Source organism: Loxodonta africana, chromosome 1 (genome assembly GCF_030014295.1).
Source record: "Loxodonta africana isolate mLoxAfr1 chromosome 1, mLoxAfr1.hap2, whole genome shotgun sequence".
NCBI classification, from domain to species: Eukaryota; Metazoa; Chordata; class Mammalia; order Proboscidea; family Elephantidae; genus Loxodonta; species Loxodonta africana.
In genome coordinates this window covers 131,368,528-131,387,900 of record NC_087342.1, presented here as the reverse complement: position 1 = coordinate 131,387,900, position 19,373 = coordinate 131,368,528, and the positions used below count along the sequence as shown (strand labels likewise).

General features: G+C 36.5%; 1 protein-coding gene across 1 annotated transcript in view; it reads right to left on the bottom strand.

The window, feature by feature from the left end:
* The window catches only part of COL19A1 (collagen type XIX alpha 1 chain), a 378,654-nt gene that overhangs the window by 294,158 nt on the left and 65,123 nt on the right, over positions 1–19,373 (bottom strand). Inside the window, exons 4-8 of the mRNA XM_010586804.3 lie at positions 17,338–17,461; positions 15,726–16,001; positions 10,546–10,626; positions 6,818–6,943; positions 5,455–5,517 (exon numbers count right to left, since the gene is read on the bottom strand). Of these exons, the coding sequence (XP_010585106.3) occupies positions 5,455–5,517; positions 6,818–6,943; positions 10,546–10,626; positions 15,726–16,001; positions 17,338–17,461 (670 nt within the window). The remainder of the gene's footprint in view (positions 1–5,454; positions 5,518–6,817; positions 6,944–10,545; positions 10,627–15,725; positions 16,002–17,337; positions 17,462–19,373) is intronic.

Genomic DNA, 19,373 nt, shown 5'->3' with positions numbered 1-19,373 from the left:
CTCAAGCTGAAAGAACTGAAGAAAAAATTTAAGACTCGATTTGCAATAGTGAAGGATTCTATGGGGAAAATACTAAACAATGCAGGAAGCATCAAAAGAAGGCGGAAGGAATACACAGAGTCATTATATCAAAAAGAATTAGTCGACATTCATCCATTTCAAAAGGCAGCACATGATCAGGAACCAATGGTACTGAAGGAAGAAGTCCAAGCTGCACTGAAGGCACTGGAGAAAAACAAAGCTCCAGGAATTGACGGAATATCAAATGAGATGTTTCAGCAAATGGATGCAGCACTGGAAGTGCTCACTTGTCTATGCCAATAAATTTGGAAGATGGCCACCTGGCCAACTGACTGGAAGAGATCCATATTTAAGCCTATTCCCAAGAAAGGTGATCCAACTGAATGTGGAAATTATAGAACAATATCATTAATATCACATGCAAGTAAAATTTTGCTGAAGGTCATTCAAAAGCAGCTATGGCAGTATATCAACAGGAAACTGCCAGAAGTTCAGGCTGGATTCAGAAGAGGACGTGGAAACATGGATATCACTGCTGATGTCATATGGATCCTGGCTGAAAGCAAAGAATATCAGAAAGATGTTTACCTGTGTTTTACGGACTATCCAAAGGCATTCAACTGTGTGTATCATAACAAATTACGGATAACACTTCAAAGAATGGGAATTCCAGAACACTAAATTGTGCTCATGAGGGACCTGTACATAGATAAAGGGGCAGTTGTTCAGACAGAACAAGGAGATACTGCGTGGTTTAAAATCAGGAAAGGTGTACTTCAGGGTTCTATCCTTTCACCATACTTATTCAATCTGTATGCTGAGCAAATAATCCAAGAAGGTGAACTATATGAAGGATAAAGGGGCATCAGGATTGGAGGAAGACTCATTAATAACCTGCGTTACACAGATGACACAATCTTACTTGCTGAAAGTGAGGAGAACTTGAAGCACTTACTGGTGAAGATCAAAGATCATAGCCTTTAAAGTGTTGAAAAGCAAAGATGTCACCTTGAAGACTAAGGTGTGCCTGACCCAAGCCATGGTATTTTCAATCACACCATATGCACGGGAAAGCTGGACAATGAATAAGGAGGATCAGAGAAGAATTGATGCCTTTAAATTGTGGTGTTGGCGTAGAATATTGAATATATGATGGACTGCCAAAAGGACGAACAAATCTGTCGTGGAAGAAGTACAACCAGAAAGTTCCTTAGAAACAAGGATAGCATCTTACATACCTTGGACATGTTGTCAGGAAGGATCAGTCCCTGGAGAAGGACATCATGCTTGGTAAAGTAGAAGGTCAGCAAAAAAGAGGAAGACCCTCAATGAGATGGACTGACACAGTGACTGAAACAATGGGCTCAAGCATAACAACAGTCGTGGGCATGGGGCAAGACTGGGCAGTGTTTCCTTATGTTGTACATACGGTCGCTATGAGTCGGAATCGACTCGAGGGCACTTTACAATAACAACAGTGTCTATTAGCTTATCCAGCTCTCTCCTTGCATATTGACTTTTTGCCCTGCTTGGCAGAGTTCCATGGGCAACTGGGGAGTAGAACTTGTAGGTTCCATAGTTGAGTTGATGATTTAGATTTTCCTTGATGTATAGTGTTCATTCATTCATTCAACATATTTTTAGCTCCTACTATGTAGTGTTCTAACTATCAGAACCAACCCAAGAGCTCTCAAAACTAATAGGGAAATAAATGCATAACAGTAACATGTCGGGTGGCCATAAAAGTGCTATAAGAAGACAGAGGGGGCTGCAGGGATGTATTTTACACAGAAATGTCAGAATAGATCTATTTTAAGATGACTTACGAGCAAGGACTTAAATGATGTAGAGGTGAGAACCAAGTGGATATCTTGGAAGAACATTCCAGGCAAATACAACCTGGTATAAAGACTTTGGAGCAGGAATGAACAGGGGAGAAGGTAGATAATAATACTGAAAATTAAGAGTAGGGTAGGGAGAATTCTACAGATTATGTGAAGCCTTGTAGCCTATGGTCAGGTCTTCAGTGTTTATCTTGAGGGAGATAAAAAGCCATTAGTGTGTTCTGGCCTAGGTGGGACAGAATTTACTTACATGATCATTCAGAAAAACTGTCTAATTCATAGAGCATGGTAAAATGCACCAAAAGATTAGTAGTATATATTTTATAGTTAATGAGAAAAAGTAATTGTGACTGGATATTTCCTAATCAATATTATCTAAGTTTAACAATGCAAAAAATCGCTTCCTAAACTAATACATTAAAAGTCTTGTCAATTAATATTGGGAACAAAAGACACAAAGTTGAAGGAAATATTCAAATCATTGTGTGGTCTTTGGAAGAAATGACCTCTCATCCATTAACATTTACTACAAGTAAAAATATAATAACAACTCAAGATTTTTATATAGCAAAACATTTAATCAATTGAAAATTCTAAGGGATTATATTGTAAATGAAGATTTCTTCATTTTTTGTCAAACCACATAAGAAATTAAGCTCACCCTAAAAGGATTAAGTCTACCACTCCTTCAATATGTGAACAATTACACTGTGGACAGGAAAACAGAGGAAACATGTTTGTTGAATATCTATGATGTGCCAGTTGCTGGTACTAAGTGCTTTATAAACATTAAATTGTATTCCTTCTTCACAATAAACTGTTGACGAGGTATTAGTACCATTTTCAAAGCAAGTAAAAGGTGGTTCTGGCTCCAAAGTGGTACTCTTTTCAATATACCGTCCTACTTCAAATATTCTTTCTTGGGTTTGCAGGCTAAAATGAAAACATTTAGAAGGACATCTGGTTCCTTTAGTAACAATGTACTTCTATCCCTTTCACAAAATTAACTATTCAATATGCCTTGGAGCCAAAAGGCTTTCAATCTTAAGTCATGTAGGCATTATTTTGTGCACCTGTTCAATACTGGAAATTTTTTGTCACAATCAAACACAGAGCAAAGCCTTATTTATTGCATATTGAAGTCGCAGGATCACATAGCGGGATAAGAAGAGGAAGGGACCCATTATCGGCTTAACATGGAACAATACATCCATGTTTATTACAAGTGCCAGGAAAGGAAAGAATCAATATCCAGTTGTTGAAGTATGACATCTACTTATGATTAAAGAGCATGGAGGAAAGAATGTATCTTTATAAGATATATATCTCATATGCCCTAACAGGAGTAGCACAGTATATAATTTTTAAAAAACCATTTAAAGGTGATTTAATGATTTTCTGAATAATTACTCAAATAAAACCACACTTCTGACACAGAAATATTTTTAAAAGCAGTAGGGGTATTTTTAAAGTACCGTACCCTCTCTAATATCAACACATGAGAAATTTCTTCCTAGACCAGTAGATTTTAAGCTTGATAAAATTGGTAAATCAAAGAACTGGAAAGTATGTTAAGAAATGTGAATTTATGGCTTTCTAATGCACTTCTGTGTCAACCTTATGATGTAGGAAGAACAGATATATGATAAGCCCCCCTTTTAGATAAAGAAAATGAAACATGGAGAGGCTGGGTGCCTTGGCCAAGTTCACACTGCCAACCAGAGAGGAGTTAATCCAGAAATCTTTCTACTCTGAGTCTTCTTAATTGTGTTACCTGGGACACATCATTTTATCTATGCTTTATTCTCTCCACTGCAAAATTAAGATTCTTTATAAGGGTGTAAGGATAAAATAAGGTATTCGAAGCAGAAAGTAACAAAAGTACTCTGATCAAAGAACACAGATAACTAAATAATACTAAAGTGCTTTTAAAAGTATAGAGTAGCCTTCACGATGCATAGCAGTTAAGAGGAGGACACTGGAGTCAACAGGTCTGGGTTCAGGTCCCAATCTGACCATTTATAAGTCATGTGACCTTGGGCAATAATTTGACTTCCCTAAACCTCAATTTTGTAAAATGACAAAATATTGTGATACGACAATGTTAATAGCTAGCATGAAGAGCTGTTGTAGGGATCAAATATGATAACATATCTAAAGCATTCTGCCCAGTGTTTGGGACATGGAAACACTCAATTAATAGTTATTGGTGGCTTAGTGGTTAAGTGTTACGGCTGCTAACTAAAAGGTCATCAGTTTGAATCCACCAGGCACTCCTTGAAAACTCTGTGCAGCAGTTCTACTCTGTCCTATAGGGTCAGAATCGACTTGACAGCAACAGATTTTTTTTTTTTTTTTTGGTATTGATTGGAGTAGTCCTTAGAACCAATATTTTTCAATTATTTTTAATTCTCATACATGATATTGAAAGCAAAGTTACCCACCAACAATGTGATTTTGAGGGTAAATATAAATGCCCCTCCCCAGATCTTTTCTCAAACACATGTTGAACTGCCTGAAGCTCCCATACAAGGTACAACGTGCCAACATTCCCTTGGGAGTCAAGTGACTGCAGTCCTCTTCCTCGCCTTGCTGAAGTTTGCTGTGCAATTTTGAGGGATCATTCATTGCTCAGACATTGCTTTTCAAAATAAGAGGTCCAAGTAGATTATATAAGTAAGTTAGAATCATGGAATTCCTTCCAAGTTAAGGCACAAATTGAATTTAAATATGTTTCACCTTGGAAAGATAACAAAAAAATAATCGACTCCGAACCTTAGCACAAATTAACTTACCTGGTTAACTAACAAAAAACATGACTCTAAAGAATGAGAAACAGGATAGTTAAGTTTTGACAGAGGTGGGGAGAATGGAAAGGGAAAGCTCTAAGTGTGGGATATTGCCTTTCAGAATTACATTCTTCGAGGTCCAGCTCAATCATGATCTCCTCCACGAAACTCCCTCCATCCCCAAATCATGGTCTAGGACACTTGCAGCTCTCCAAAAACACTCAACATGTACAGCCTTGTAAGATGTCACTATCTTCTGCATGTAAAATCCCTGAGAATAGGGAATATATCCTATACTTCTTTATATCTCCCGTAACACTCAGCAATATGCTTTACATACAAAAGGTATTCAATAAAGGTTAATTGTTTAAATAAATTGCAAGGAAAAAAAAACTTTTTTTTTTTTTTTGCAGGGAGGGTGAAGAATAATCTTCAGTGGGGACGTGTCAGCAGACAAAAGAGTTTCATTGGGTATCTGGAGAAGAGAATGCTAAACAAGGCTAGGGAACAACTAAAAATTAAGCTTTTCTCCTTCACAATTTTGTTTAGGGCTTTACAGGCACAAAGATTTGGGGTCTAGGTCTTTTCAAATTTTATTCCAGCCTTTCAGTATGGGCTCAAAAGCAGACTTGAATGCTGATGAATCCTCAGTTCAATGATAAATATTTTGATTTTCGTCACTGATAGCCCTTTACAGAAACTTATGATTTGTACGAAACATAGAAAAATTACATGGACACATTTTCAAGTCACTTTTGAACAAATCCTATTTGTCCTGACAATGTCGGGTTGTGTCTTACCGGCTCTCCTTTATCGCCTTTCTCACCAGGTGAACCTGGAGCGCCTGGCAATCCTGCTTCTCCCTGAGCAAAAATAAATTTCTGTGTTATAAAAAATTCCATCATATTGATCTAAAACCAAATTTTTTATAAATGTGAAGCTGACAACAATAAGATAAAGCTTTTTCTCCCCCCTGAGTTGATGCTGGCTCTCCAATGGAATGCCCTTTTTCCCTTGTTCATGAGACTGACTATTGTTCACTCTTCAAGATCTTCAAGCTGGGCTACGTGTTGCTTTCCCATTGCCCCCTGCACCTTGTACTCGCTTTTTTCATGGAGCTTACCGGTACAGTGGTTAAATGTGTGGCTGCTAACCAAAAGGTCAGTGGTTCAAACCCACCAGCCACTCTGTGGGAGAAAGGTGTGGCAGTCTGCTTCCATAAAGATTTACAGCCTTGGAAATCCTATGGGACAGTTCTATTCTGTTCTATGGGGTCGCTATGAGTTGAAATTGGCTTGATTGCAATGGGTTTCTGTTTTTACTACACAATGTCACTAGAGGAAATGGTAGGCTCCTCTAAACCTTTAACCTAGCCCCAGCTCTACTGCTTCAACCAGGAAGTCAAGTGTTAACAGGATGGGTCAAGTCTAAAGATAATTATTAGGTCTCAGTGTGAGAGGAAAGTTGGCTCTAGGAACTGAGGCAAACTCTCCTTTCCTTTTTCTTTTCTTTGAGTGCTGACTTAGGAGAAAACCACTATGAAGTGCTCAGCATACTCTTGCCGTATGCCTTATGATTGCTATTAATGTCCGCTAAAGAAGGCCACATAACTCCATGGGCCCAGCTTCTGTGGCTAGGCACCATACTGGTACAAGAGAAGCAAATTTTTAGAGCAAAAATAGAGTCCCTCTGCATATTCCCTATATAACGTGTGGCAGAGGGAGGCAGGTGGCTTGAACTTTGGGATACTGGATATTGGACGAATACACTCTCTACACAACAAAGAAAGACTATGTAGCATATCTTTGTTTATGTTTGTTCAAGAGTAGGCACTGTGTCTCCTTCAACTGTTGCCAGAATTACCGGAACTGAAGCCTATTCCTGGCACTCATTAAGTAAAAGTACTTCACCTTTCTATTCACTCCAATTCATACCCTGGAAGTGAGGTCCAATGGACTCAGAACTATCCAGGTAAAACCCAAGACACCCTCTTCCCAGTCCCCTTCTCTTAACCCACCCCAGTGGCTGAGTGGCTTAGGAATTTGATTCAACTAGCATTACAGGGCAAGACATGTTCTGTACACCAGAGGCAAAATGCAAGGAGCCAGACTCACTCTCTGGAGTGTCCTCTCAGTGGGCACTGAAAGCTTAAGACCAGCATACCTTGTTTGGAATGCACTGGCACTGGTCTTTAAGTTCCTGCTTTGCTGGCAAATACGCTGACATTTTACTGGCATGAGCGGTTACTGATAATGATGCAGTACTTCCAATGCCATCCTGCTCTGGACACTAAAATTCAAAAAGAAAATTTAGGGAATATGGCCGATTTTAAACACTATGACATTCCCAACTCTGGCTCCTACCGAACTAGCAATGGTTGGGGGTGCTGGCAAGAACTACCTTCTTACTAATATTAAGTAGACACCAGTGTGTCAAAGTTATCACACCCTTGCTGTTTCACTGAGTCTCCTTGGTGTTTCATTACACCGGCAACACAAGAGAAATCTACGTAAAAACACAGTTTTAGCGAGGACTCCTACAGGTATATGAGGTGACTACTTATGACAAGTACAGTAATACCAATCATTTATAACAGTTGTTATAACAAAATATACAAATAATATCTGTATATGTCTTCTAGGAACAAAAATTAAAAGCAAATCATTTGAACTTTCAAAACAGTTTACTTCAGCAAGATGGCTGTAAAGTCATGTAAAGTATAAAACATTTCTTTTATACTCTAAGATGAGGTGGTTTATGTTATCAAAATATAACTTCTTCTCTTCCACTGTCCTTTATAGATATTAAAAAGATTTCTACCTCTACCACAGGTAAGTGGTGGATTTTATACTTATCCGGTGGATTCTGAACATGTTGGACAATACAAAATGAAATTTTATTCTAAAGCAATGAATTTATTTTCTCTTAAATAATTAATCAAGATGAATTTGAGGAGGATAAATGAATTCTTTCTTCTCAGCATTTATCAGGCCCCTTATCATGGTCTATAACTCTAAATTTGCAATTTCAAGAGGGCAAAACGTTAGGGGAAAAGGTTCACATGTTATTTGGTATACTAAAAATCGTATACTCATGGAAAAATACTGGAAGAATATAAAAGTAAAATTTTGTTTGTGGCTATCTACCATGATGAGATAATGGTTGGTATTTGCTTTCGTTGAACTCAATTGTTTTTCAAGTTTTCTATAATAAGCATTGCGTTACTTTCGCAACAAAAATTTATTCTGAAAAAGGGGTAGCATTCTAACACTTGTGAGAATTAACAATAAAAAATTGTTAACAAAAATAGCACCCAGAAATACCACAACTAGTTTCCTATCCTCACCACTAGTTTTTTCGTATCTACTCCTTCTGGATTTAATGATCAACTATTTAGTTATTCTAATACATTTCCAAGTCTGTAAGTCTAAAAGCCACATTGGAATGACATAAGGTTATCACCAAAACAGTTAATTTATCTCACATGATTTTACAGGATTTTCCAGCCAAGTTTTGCCCCACGGGTTCCCAGTTAGATAACCAAGACCCTCTTAGGGTTCACAATTTTGCTTTAGATAACAGAGTCACTATATTAATTCTGGGATTTAAACAACTTTAAGATAATGTCTGGCTTCACTATAAAGCTGTACACACTCCCAAAAAAGTGCCTAAAGGGGACATAAAACGTACAACTAAGGATTCCTCCCCTTGAAAAACTTCTGGCTTTAATTTAACACATATTTGGTTAATTAGCCCTTAAAATTTTAATCACATTTCACTTATTTCCAATAAATGTTATTGATTTCCTCCTTCTATTCATATTTGTTCTTCATCCAGCCTGTGTGTCTAGTCCTGGAATTTAACTGCTTCAGAAACTGAAATCCTGATTTAATTGAAGCAAAGACGCATGCGCATAGATTAAGTTGAATAAATTTCATCTTTGAAATGCCCCATAAAATATTAACAATGAAATACCTGTGTGATTTGAAATCCAAAGACAAAATTAGATTTTTTAAACAATTATATTAAAAATTTCCAAGTTTAAAACATTTTGGAAAAAAAAAAAATAGAGTTGGTACCTGAAGTAAATCAAATGCACTTAGCTGCATCCATATGATCACGTACCTTCCAAACTACACATTTCCATTTGTAAAATTTAATTTGTAAAATGTTTCAATTTTCTATTATCATTAAATGAATAGTGATGACCTCCCAAATATTGTCAGCAAGAAAATATGCAGTCTTTTAGTATTTTCTCTATAGTTGGGGATAAATTTCTATTTTATTTCCTATTTTTTAAAACTACTTCAAAAATAATCTGTGTAAAACATTAAAAAAATTTTTTTTCGTAAAACATGAGGTCATGTCATTGCCTTTAATTATCAAACCACTCCATCCAAATTATCACTTAAACAATTTTCTGATAATTTGGGTAGAAATGTCTATTTTTTAATGACAAAAATAGTGCATATTGGCCAAGAATATAATATTTAAATATATGAAAATATCATTATGTTACTTTTCAATCAGGAAAATTATTTTAAGAGCTCTTACAACAAAAATACATGATCAATTTTTAAAAAACCTTTGGTGAATTAATATCTTCAAGATTTAAATATGTGGCTCCAGGAAGTCTAGGTATTTCAGGTCTGTAGGTTGGCATCCTAAATCATCTTTTTAGATATTTATAGAAAGATATTTGGCTGTCTTTCATTGTACTTGGAACGAGAGCCATAAAATGAGCTGGAGATATGCTTTACAAAGGTAAATTACATAAGCAAAACATATAACATCTGAAAGACAGCTATGCTTTGAATCTGTTGGGTACATTCTTACTGTACGAGACCAAAGTGTGCTACAGAAGCTAAACAATAGTTTTGAATTTCTACATTATTGATTAAACTTTCTTTTTTTTTCATAATAATTGTAGAACTTTTGGAAAATCTAAGATACAAACAGAAAGTACTTTTTGCCTTTTTTAATTTTTCTTTCTGTAATAATTTTAGAATTTGTTCCTTTCAACTACCTTTCTGTTCCATCTATCTTCAACAAATTAAGAAACAAAGTTTTGGCTACCTACTATGCAAAAGCACTAGGACTGAAAAAGAAAAGTATAAAAGATAGTCCGTCCTCTTAATAAATCTAAAATGTGGTTGAAAAAATTAAAAAAAAAATTATATCTATATTTTGTTGCCAACAGGGAGTCACCTGTTTTGCTTTGAGAACGAGATGAATGGGGGCAGGGAATGTACCTTACTCGGGTTTGTTAGCTCTGTTCCTTAGCAGTGTCAGGAAGTTCTGTGTTTTGGGATAATAAATGATTGCTGGAAAAAGTGAATATATACAAAAGTAGTGTTTCAGGACTTACTCTGGTTATGCTGGGGGAACAAAAGGACTGATGATATGACAGGCAGTTAGCAGGATAAAGCAACAATTCAGGCATGAGGTAAAGGCAGACCACAGCAGTGAAAGGGGAGAGGAAGATGTGGATGAAAAATCTATCACAAAAGTCAACAAGCCAGGATGGTTGACAAGCTAGAAGACAGAAATGAATGAGAACGGGGTATGATCAAAGATTTAAAGCCTCTGTGACTGAAGAATGATGATGCTACTGTCAGAAATATAGTTTAGGGAGAAAGGCATAAATTTCCTTTCAGTTATGTTGAGTTCAAAGCGAGGACACATTGACACTAAAGTTCAGGAGGGAACGCTGGCAAAAAAATTGTGGACGATCTATGGAAAAACCCTAAAAAGGTTCTCTTACTTGGAATAAGTTTACTGATCTCGCTTCAATAGAAGATACTCAGTGCTGCTCTACATTTGTACTATGCAATCTACGGAACCAAAAGATAATTGGTATGCTACATCTTTCATATGCCAAAAAAACTTACCTTAGTATCTGATACATCACAACATGCTTCCTGAGCTACAAAATTTGAGTTGCAGTAGATTTTAAGTTGGTGAAGTTCAATCTATTAAAAAATTAATAATAAGACATATCATCAGTTTTTGTGTGTTACTTTTTTTTAAGAATCACATTTAGACATTTATGAACTCTGATGATTTAATTCAAAAGAAAAAGGAAGCTAAATAAATTGCTGGTAGATACTATTAATGTTTTTATTTAATTTTGGATTCACGATTTTATGGACCTTTTGAGACACAGACATAGATTCAATGATGAAGACACACCTAAAGATACAGGAAATCAAGTAATGAAAGCAATTGGAAACTTCAATTGTGTCAAACCAATGAAAAAGTAACATTTAATTGAAGGAAGTTTTTGTCACGCATTACAAGAAAATGTGCCCACAAAATAAGAATATTTCAAAGTAAAAAATTCCAGAGAAAAAGCAATGTCAAAAGTACATGCTGTAGTTCCAGCTTTCCTATTTGAGGCACTGAAGCAGATGTACACTTCCCAAAGAGAAAAAAAAAAGCATTTAATTTGTATCTATGTTTCATGGATTTTATTTAAGACCTATGGATTTTATATTACACTGGGATAATCCTGAGTAAGATTCACAATCTTTTATAAAAATAATTGATTCCTGCTATTTGCTCAGCAGATTCACATTTTTTGGCATTTGGACATGAAATTAAAAGTACTTCAAGGAAAGTATAATCAGTTCTTTAAATATAAGATCAAACAACCATCCAAGAGTAAATAAATAGTATAAAAAAATTTTTTTTTTTTACTATTGATAAAATATCAATACGATAGGTGCTTAAATGGGTGGCTTGCATTCCCTAAGTACTGAAATGTATTAAATAATGCTTTATATAAGAGTGGTTACTGACTGAGACTGTGAAGTTAGTTTGTGGTTTTGAATTTAGTAATTTAACTAACAATTGATAGTATTATAGATACGACATATAATATAGGTCAGGAACAACTTCTTCCTTCCTGTTTCTTCCTCCCCCTGCCCTTCTCCACCCTTTCTTTGCCTCCCAATGTAACAGAAATACATTATGCATTACTTTAAGACCAATAAGTACTTCCTATAGAAAGACTCAACTGTAACATATATTACAATAACTAATGCTATGATAATAGAAGACATCTGTGATTAGTTCTGAGGAAACCCTGGTGGCATAGTGGTTAAGTGCTACGGCTGCTAACCAAGAGGTCAGCAGTTTAAATCCGCCAGGCGCTCCTTGGAAACTCTATTGGGCAGTTCTGCTCTGTCCTATAGGGTCGCTATGAGTTGGAATCAACTCAATGGCAGGTGTTTGGGTTTTGGGTTTGTGATTAGTTCTGAATCTCTACCCCAACACCAAAAAAAAGCAAAAAGGGAAGAAAAATCTAAAATGTCTACTCTATGCAGAGATGAACAAAATCAATTCACCTCATAGAAAGCATTAAGAACTCCAGAAATTTTGTGAATTCCTGCGCGGCCTAAGATTTGCACCCAGTATAAAACTCTGGGACTAAATGAAATTTAATGATTTCTTTTCTATAACTTTCTGCAAGGTCGTTAATAGTTAACTTTTATTTGTGAAGTTTAAATACACTATCTTACATCGTCTAAGGAAATACTAGGTAATAATGTACCAATTATGTAGAATGAAGTATGGGGGCTCTAATTAATTAATATTCTTCTCAACTAAAACTTTTCATTTATCATCATCATTGTTATTAAAATAGCCAATAAGTATTGAAATCCTATTATGTACCATCCACTGTGCCAGGCCCTTCATACGAATTATTTTACTTAACTAATTTTTTTTTTAAGGACAGATTCCCAACTTTCAAAGGACTGGAAAACAATCAAGTACCCATGACACTGAAACTCCAATCAGCATAGTTTAATTGTGTTTTCTTTCTTTCTTATTTATTTATTTATTAGTTACAGCGCTTTAGAAGGAGAATGCTTAGGGCTAGGGCTATACTGACTCTTGCCACACTGGAGATTTGTCAAAAAAAAACAAATTCATTTATATCAGTTTTGTCACCTATCTCTTTCTCACAACTGCACACGGATAGTATATGCAAAATAAAACCCCATCAATAGAATTTCCTTTCCAAAAACATACTTTTTGAATAAACAGAACATTTTTGCACTACAACAGATCTTAAGAATCAGAAAGCTTGTATGGGAGATGATAATAATTGACTGCTAACTGAAAGGTTGGCAGTTCATAACCACCAGTGGCTCCGTGGGAGAAAGATGTGGCAGTCTGCTTCCGTAGAAATTTACAGCCTTGGAAACCCTATGGGGTCACTATGAGTCAGAACTGACTCGATGGCAGCGGGTTAAGTTTTAGTAGGACCAAAGATCTTCAAAATATAAAATATGTACTTTGTGTATTTAACTTAAACAGTTACTGCCTCCTAAAAATACTGCATTATTTTGGTATCCCTTTAATTTTATCCTCTAATGAACCAAGATCCTACATCAAACTATGAAATCACTGGAATACTATAATTTTTACATTATGTCCTTTTCGTAACAACACATGTGACATTCTTCGGCCTCAGGTTCTGCAATCAACTCTTGCCTTGGGTGGGAAGTTAGTGAGACATGGATCACAGAACATTCGACATTCAGAGGCTGAATTCCAAACCTGGATACTGCTCTTGCAATAACTGGTTCCTCTTCTGTTGATATTGCCCCACTGATGAATTTATCTCAGTGCGGTCTTTGGCTCTTCCAGTTCTGGAGCCAGGGCCCACCTTACCCTCACAGGTCTTATAAGAAACACATTCAAGTCCCAACTCTTGTACTTGTGGTAAGGTCTCCACTGCTGCTGCTAGAATTCCCCAAAACTGACTTCCTATCTGCCTATACTCTACATACTGCTGAAAGTCATATCCTCTGATGTCCAATCTGCTGGTCCCCACTTCCTCTTTTTGCCTTCTGAGGGAACTTTCTGAAACTACTTCCCTACTCCATCTGGTCTGTCTAGTATTGGTGGTGTTATTATAATTGATAATGCAGCCACCACGAACTGACATAGACTTTAATACTTCCATTAGATTTTGAGATTTTTAAGAGCGGGAATAGCATTTTTTTCCACCCTTATATTTCAGAGTTGAATGCAATGTCTGGCCCAAATAGATAAATGAGTTTACAGAGAACTGACCACGTATTTAACACTCTATAGCACATATTTTATACAATTATCACTAGTAACTTTACCAGCTCTATTTTATAATTGAAGAAACTGAGGCTCAGACAAATTAATTCTTTGCCAAAATTTTAATAGTTACATAGCTGAATCCAGGATTTCAAAAAATCGATCTGTTAAAAAGCAAAGATGTCACTTCGAGGATTAAGGTGCACTTGACCCAAGGCATGGTATTTTCAATTGCCTAATACGAATGCAAAAGCTAGACGATAAATAAGGAAGACCAAAGAATAGATGCCTTTAAAATATGGTATTGGCGAAGAATACTGAATATACCATGGACTGCCAGAAGAACGAACAAACCTGTCTTCCAAGAAGTAAAGCCAGAATGCTTCTTAGAAGCCAGGATGGTGAGACTTTGTCTCATATACTTTGGACATGTTATCAGAAGGGATCACTCTCTGGAGAAGGACACCATGCTTGGTAAGGTAGAGGGTCAGTGAAAAAGAGGAAGACCCTCAACAAGATGGATTAACATAATGGCTATAACAATAGGCTCAAACATAGCAGTGATTGTGGGGATGGTGCTGGACCTGGAAGTGTGTCATTCTGCTGTGCATAGGGTCGTTACCGAGCTGGAACTGACTCCATGGCACCTAACAACAACATTAGTCTGACACCCAAGCCAACTGGCTTTCCATGACGCCATGATGTCTTGTCCACAGGGTTGGCTACTTCTGCTCTGGGCTATTTTGCTGATCATCATTGAGCCCTAGTTCTGACATTCTCACTGATGTATTCACTATCTCTAAGAGGAAACAATTTAAAATTATATTAATTGAGTAAAAATATATTATACACACACACACATACATTATATACTACATATATAATTTCCTCCTACAGGAATCTTAAGAAAGTAATAAACTGGCAAAATATGTATTTGCACAGAATTGTACTTTGGAAATAAAATTGAATGGTTAACTGCTTTCTGTTAACATCATTTTCATTTCTTTTAGGTGACCTGTATTAAAATTATTTTTTATGGGTTTTCCCATCAATTCTCTCCACAAAAAAAAATTCAATCATCAAATTTATATATATATCTCACTTGGTAAAGATTATAGACCTTCTTGTCTAGGGAGATCACTAAATATATATTATCTTTGTATCAGGAAATCCTGGTGGTGTAGTAGTTAAGGACTACGGCTGCTAACCAGGAGGCTGGCAGCTTGAATCCACCAGGAGCTCCTTGGAAACCCTATGGGGCAGTTCTACTCTGTCCTAGAGGGTCGCTATGAGTCGCAATGGACTCGATGGCAGTGGGTTTGATTTTTTGGTTTTATCTTTTTATCGAAGGCAATTCTTAAAGGACCTTTTCATCTTAAAGGGTTGTACTAGCCAATTTCTCTCACCCAGGTGACCTATGGATACATTTAGCGGCTGTGTTTCAGTCCAACAGAACCCTGAGATACCACTATAATCTTATAAAAAATAGTTTGTAGTACAAAGAAATTGCAATTCTGAGGATGAATAAATAGGCTATTGTTCTTGAATGAAAACATTAGATAATCTGGAATTGTTTAGTTTAAAGTTCATCTTTTTCCAGTCCTTTCTATTCAAAGCATATGAGCTCAGACCAAACATACTTTTTTGTATCACATTCAGTTCTTACTAAAATTTAATTTTAATAATCTTATTTTAAAACTTACTTTTTTGTATCCCATTCAGTTCTTACTAAAATTTAATTTTAATAATCTTATTTTTTTAAGGCGTGACCTAGTTCTTTTGAACCCACAGACTGGAGAAAATGGGTAAAACTAGATAGTAGATAATAACATATGAAAATACCGTCACACTTCTGATGGCAAATTAATTTAAATAGTGACTAAGAAGGAATGTGTTATATATTAATTAAAGGAAGGAGCTTCTAATAAGATATTTTGTTTTAACTTAGAAATGTTACTAATTCTCTTTCACAACCAACATCAAAACTTACATCCACAGGCTTGCTGTCTGAAGCTCGTGCAGCAATTACAGTCCTTCCATGAAAGTCAACAGTATCCTTCTCATCAGTCTGCCGTCTTTCAATTAAATTGCAATCCATATAGAGTGAAATGACCCGTGACTGTATACCAATGCCAAGTTTATGCCACTGACGATCAAACAAAGGACGGAGTTCTCGATTTTTAAAGATGTAGTTCAACACATCTCCCTCAGCAGCACGGAACATAAATTCCACCACCTTCTTTCCACCATCAATGACTATAGAAACCTGAATAAATACAAATTATCTTCAAATGTCTGAAAAGCAACATTCAAAATTATTAAAACACACACATAAATCTCAAGATGCATTTAGTACAACTAAAATGTTTGATGACTCCTATTTTCTCCAGATTTGTTAATATAAAAAGAACAGTAAACACCCAGCAACAAAAACTATTTAGATATGGGAATACCTGAGATAATATGTGTATTCAGTATAATAATTAAAAGTTACTAACTTAAGAAGAATAAGAATATGATCATCTCAATTGGCATGGAAGCTATGATCAACTTCTTTAAACTTTGATCATTATCATAGTGAAGAGAAAATGTTATTTCTTAGAGGAGATATTCCTTCATTTCAATTCATCTTCTTATCATAAAATTGTGACTATATGAACAGATTAAAATATCGTGAAAATGAAAACATTTTAATTGATATATATAGAAGTGAACACAAACATATCATATCAACCAGCATTTTTGAGGTTACTCCTCCCTCCCCAGAGTGTCCACACCCTCTCCTTTCAGCATAGATATCATCTCTTCCACAAACCTTCCAGATTTCTGCCACTGGTTTTGTTGAGCTATCCTTTCTATGTTCCATAGTTCTCAACCCCTCTCTGAGTTTACCTCAACTATTGCACTTATGACACTGTTATAATTATGCTGTTCTCCTAGATGCCATTTTAGGTATTATGCTACCTGGGAATAGGGATTATGTTTTTGAAATCTCTCTTCTTTATCACTACTCATAGAGCCTAACATATAACATGTGTTTCATGTATATTTACTGATAGAATATTTAAATCTCACCTCTTAATTCACCAAAGATTGTCCAACAAAACAAAGAACAGCTTTAAAAAATAATATACAATATCATAGACGGCAGGAGGTAAACAAATTATTATACTCATTGACACTGAGTTGATTCCAACTCATAGCAACCATACAGGACAGAGTAGAACTGCCCCATAGGGTTTCCAAGGAGCAGTTGGTAGATTTGAACTACCAACCTTTTGGTTAGTAGTGGAGCCCTTAACCACTGTGACAGTGAGGTGGAATTAGTCAATAATTTGTGAAGGAAGGGCAGTTTGAGGGTCTTTAGATGATCCACGAATCTACAAATGGAAAAAAAAAAAATCTCACTCATCAGACTCATACTACAGATCTCATTAAGATCATCCTAACTATGAGAATACTTGCATTTCCCTGTTGATGATTCCTCTAAAAGAATATTCTGATATTAAATCTATTCCCAAATTTGTACACACAGCTCAAAGAGTCATCTGGCCTAATCACACTAGAGAAAACTAATGAGCAAAACTCTCATAGTTCCTTACCTGTGGCATATTCTGCTGGTTTAAAACCTGCCATAGAAACCATCGTTCCTTTTTGGTGGTTCTTCGAACACGAAACATGGCTGCTACAGAGTACTCCTCAGGAAGGCCTTTGGGAAATATCTTACTGCAGGAGGAAAACAAAGAACTATTGCGGGAAAAGTGAAGATAGCAAGGAAAGAAAATCTAGGTATGAAGTTCTATGTCATACGGTATTTCAGTCATATTTTTCCTCAATGAACTGATAATTTGTCATGTATTTTAAATTTTATTGTGCTTTAAGTGAGAATTCACAGCACAAATTAGTTTCTCATTCAAAAATTTATACACAAATTATTTTGTGACAATTGGTGGCAAACTCCAATGTGTCAATATTCTCCCCCTTTCCTTTTACACCCCGGGTTCCCTGTGTCGATTTGTTCCGTTTTCCTGTCCCTTTTCGCTTTCTCGTCTTTGCTTTTGGGCAGGTATTACTCATATGATCTTGTATACTTTATTGAATTGAGAAACATGTTCCTCATGTGTGTTATTGTTTGTTTTATTAAAAAAAAGTGTTTTATAGGCCTGTCTAATCTTTGGCTGAAAGGAGTCACTTCAGTTCTGAGTTAGCAGGGTGTCTGGGGGCCACAGTCTTGGTGTCCCTCCAGTCTCTGTCAGACCAATAAGTCTAGTCTTTTTTTCAAGAATTTGAATTTTGTTCTACATTTTTCTCCCTCTCAGTCCAGGACCCTCTATTGTGATCTCTGTCATAGCCATCGGTGCTGGTAGCCAGATACCATCTACTTCTGGGCTCAGGCTGGTGGAGGCTGTGGTTCATGTGGCCCACTAGTCCTTTGGACTAATATTTTCCTGTGTCTTTGGTTTTCCTCATTTTCCTTTGCTCCATATGGGACGGGACCAATAGATGTATCTTAGATGGGCACTTGCAAGCTTTTAAGACTCCAGGTGCTACTCACCAAAGTAGCATGTGGAACATTTTCTTTATGAACTATGTTATGCCAATTGAACTATATGTCCCCCGAGACTATGGTCCCCAGCCCTCAGCCCCAATAACTGGGTGCCTCATGGTGTTTGGATGTGTCTAGGAAGCGTCTATGACTTTGCCTCAGTCAAGCTGTGCTGATGTAACCCTATATTGTGTGTTGTCTTTCCCTTCATCATGGTTAACACTTGTCTACTATCTAGTTAGTGATTTTCCCTCCTCATCCCGCTCCTTCCTTGTAACCATCAAATATTTTTTTTTCTGCATGTAAATGTTTCTTGGGTTTTTATAATCGTGATGTCATATACTTGTCCTTTTGTGATTGACTTATTTCACTCAGTATAACGCCCTCCAGATTCATCCATGTTGTGAGATGTTTCACAGATTGATCATTGTTCTTTATTACTGCGTAGTATTTCATTGTTGTGTATGCACCATGATTTATTATCCGTTCATCTGTTGATGGGCACTTTTTGCTATCATGAATAATGCTGCAATGACCATGGGTGTGCATGTGTCTATTCGCGTGATGGCTCTTATTTCTCTAGGATATATTTCTAGGAGTGGGATTGCTGAATCGTATGGTATTTCCATTTCCAGCTTAAAAAAAAAAAAAAAACCTGTTGGACAGAGGGAAACCCTGGTGGAGTAGTGGTTAAGCACAACAGCTGCTAACCAAAGGGTCGGCAGTTTGAATCCACCAGGCGCTCCTTGGAAACTCTATGGGGCAGTTCTACTCTGTCCTACAGGGTCGCTATGAGTTGGAATCGACTTGACAGCACTGGGTTTTTTCGGTATAGGACAGACAGGAAACCCTGGTGGCGTAGTGGTTAAGTGCTATGGCTGCTAACCAAAGGGTTGGCAGTTCAAATCCACCAGGCACTCCTTGGAAACTCTATGGGGCAGTTCTACTCTGTCCCGTAGGGTCGCTATGAGTCAGAATCAACTCAACGGCAATGGGTAACAGGTTACAGGACGGAGTAGAACTGCCGCATAGGGACTCCAAGGAGTGCCTGGTGGATTTGAACTGCTGACCTTTGGGTTAGCATCTGTAGCT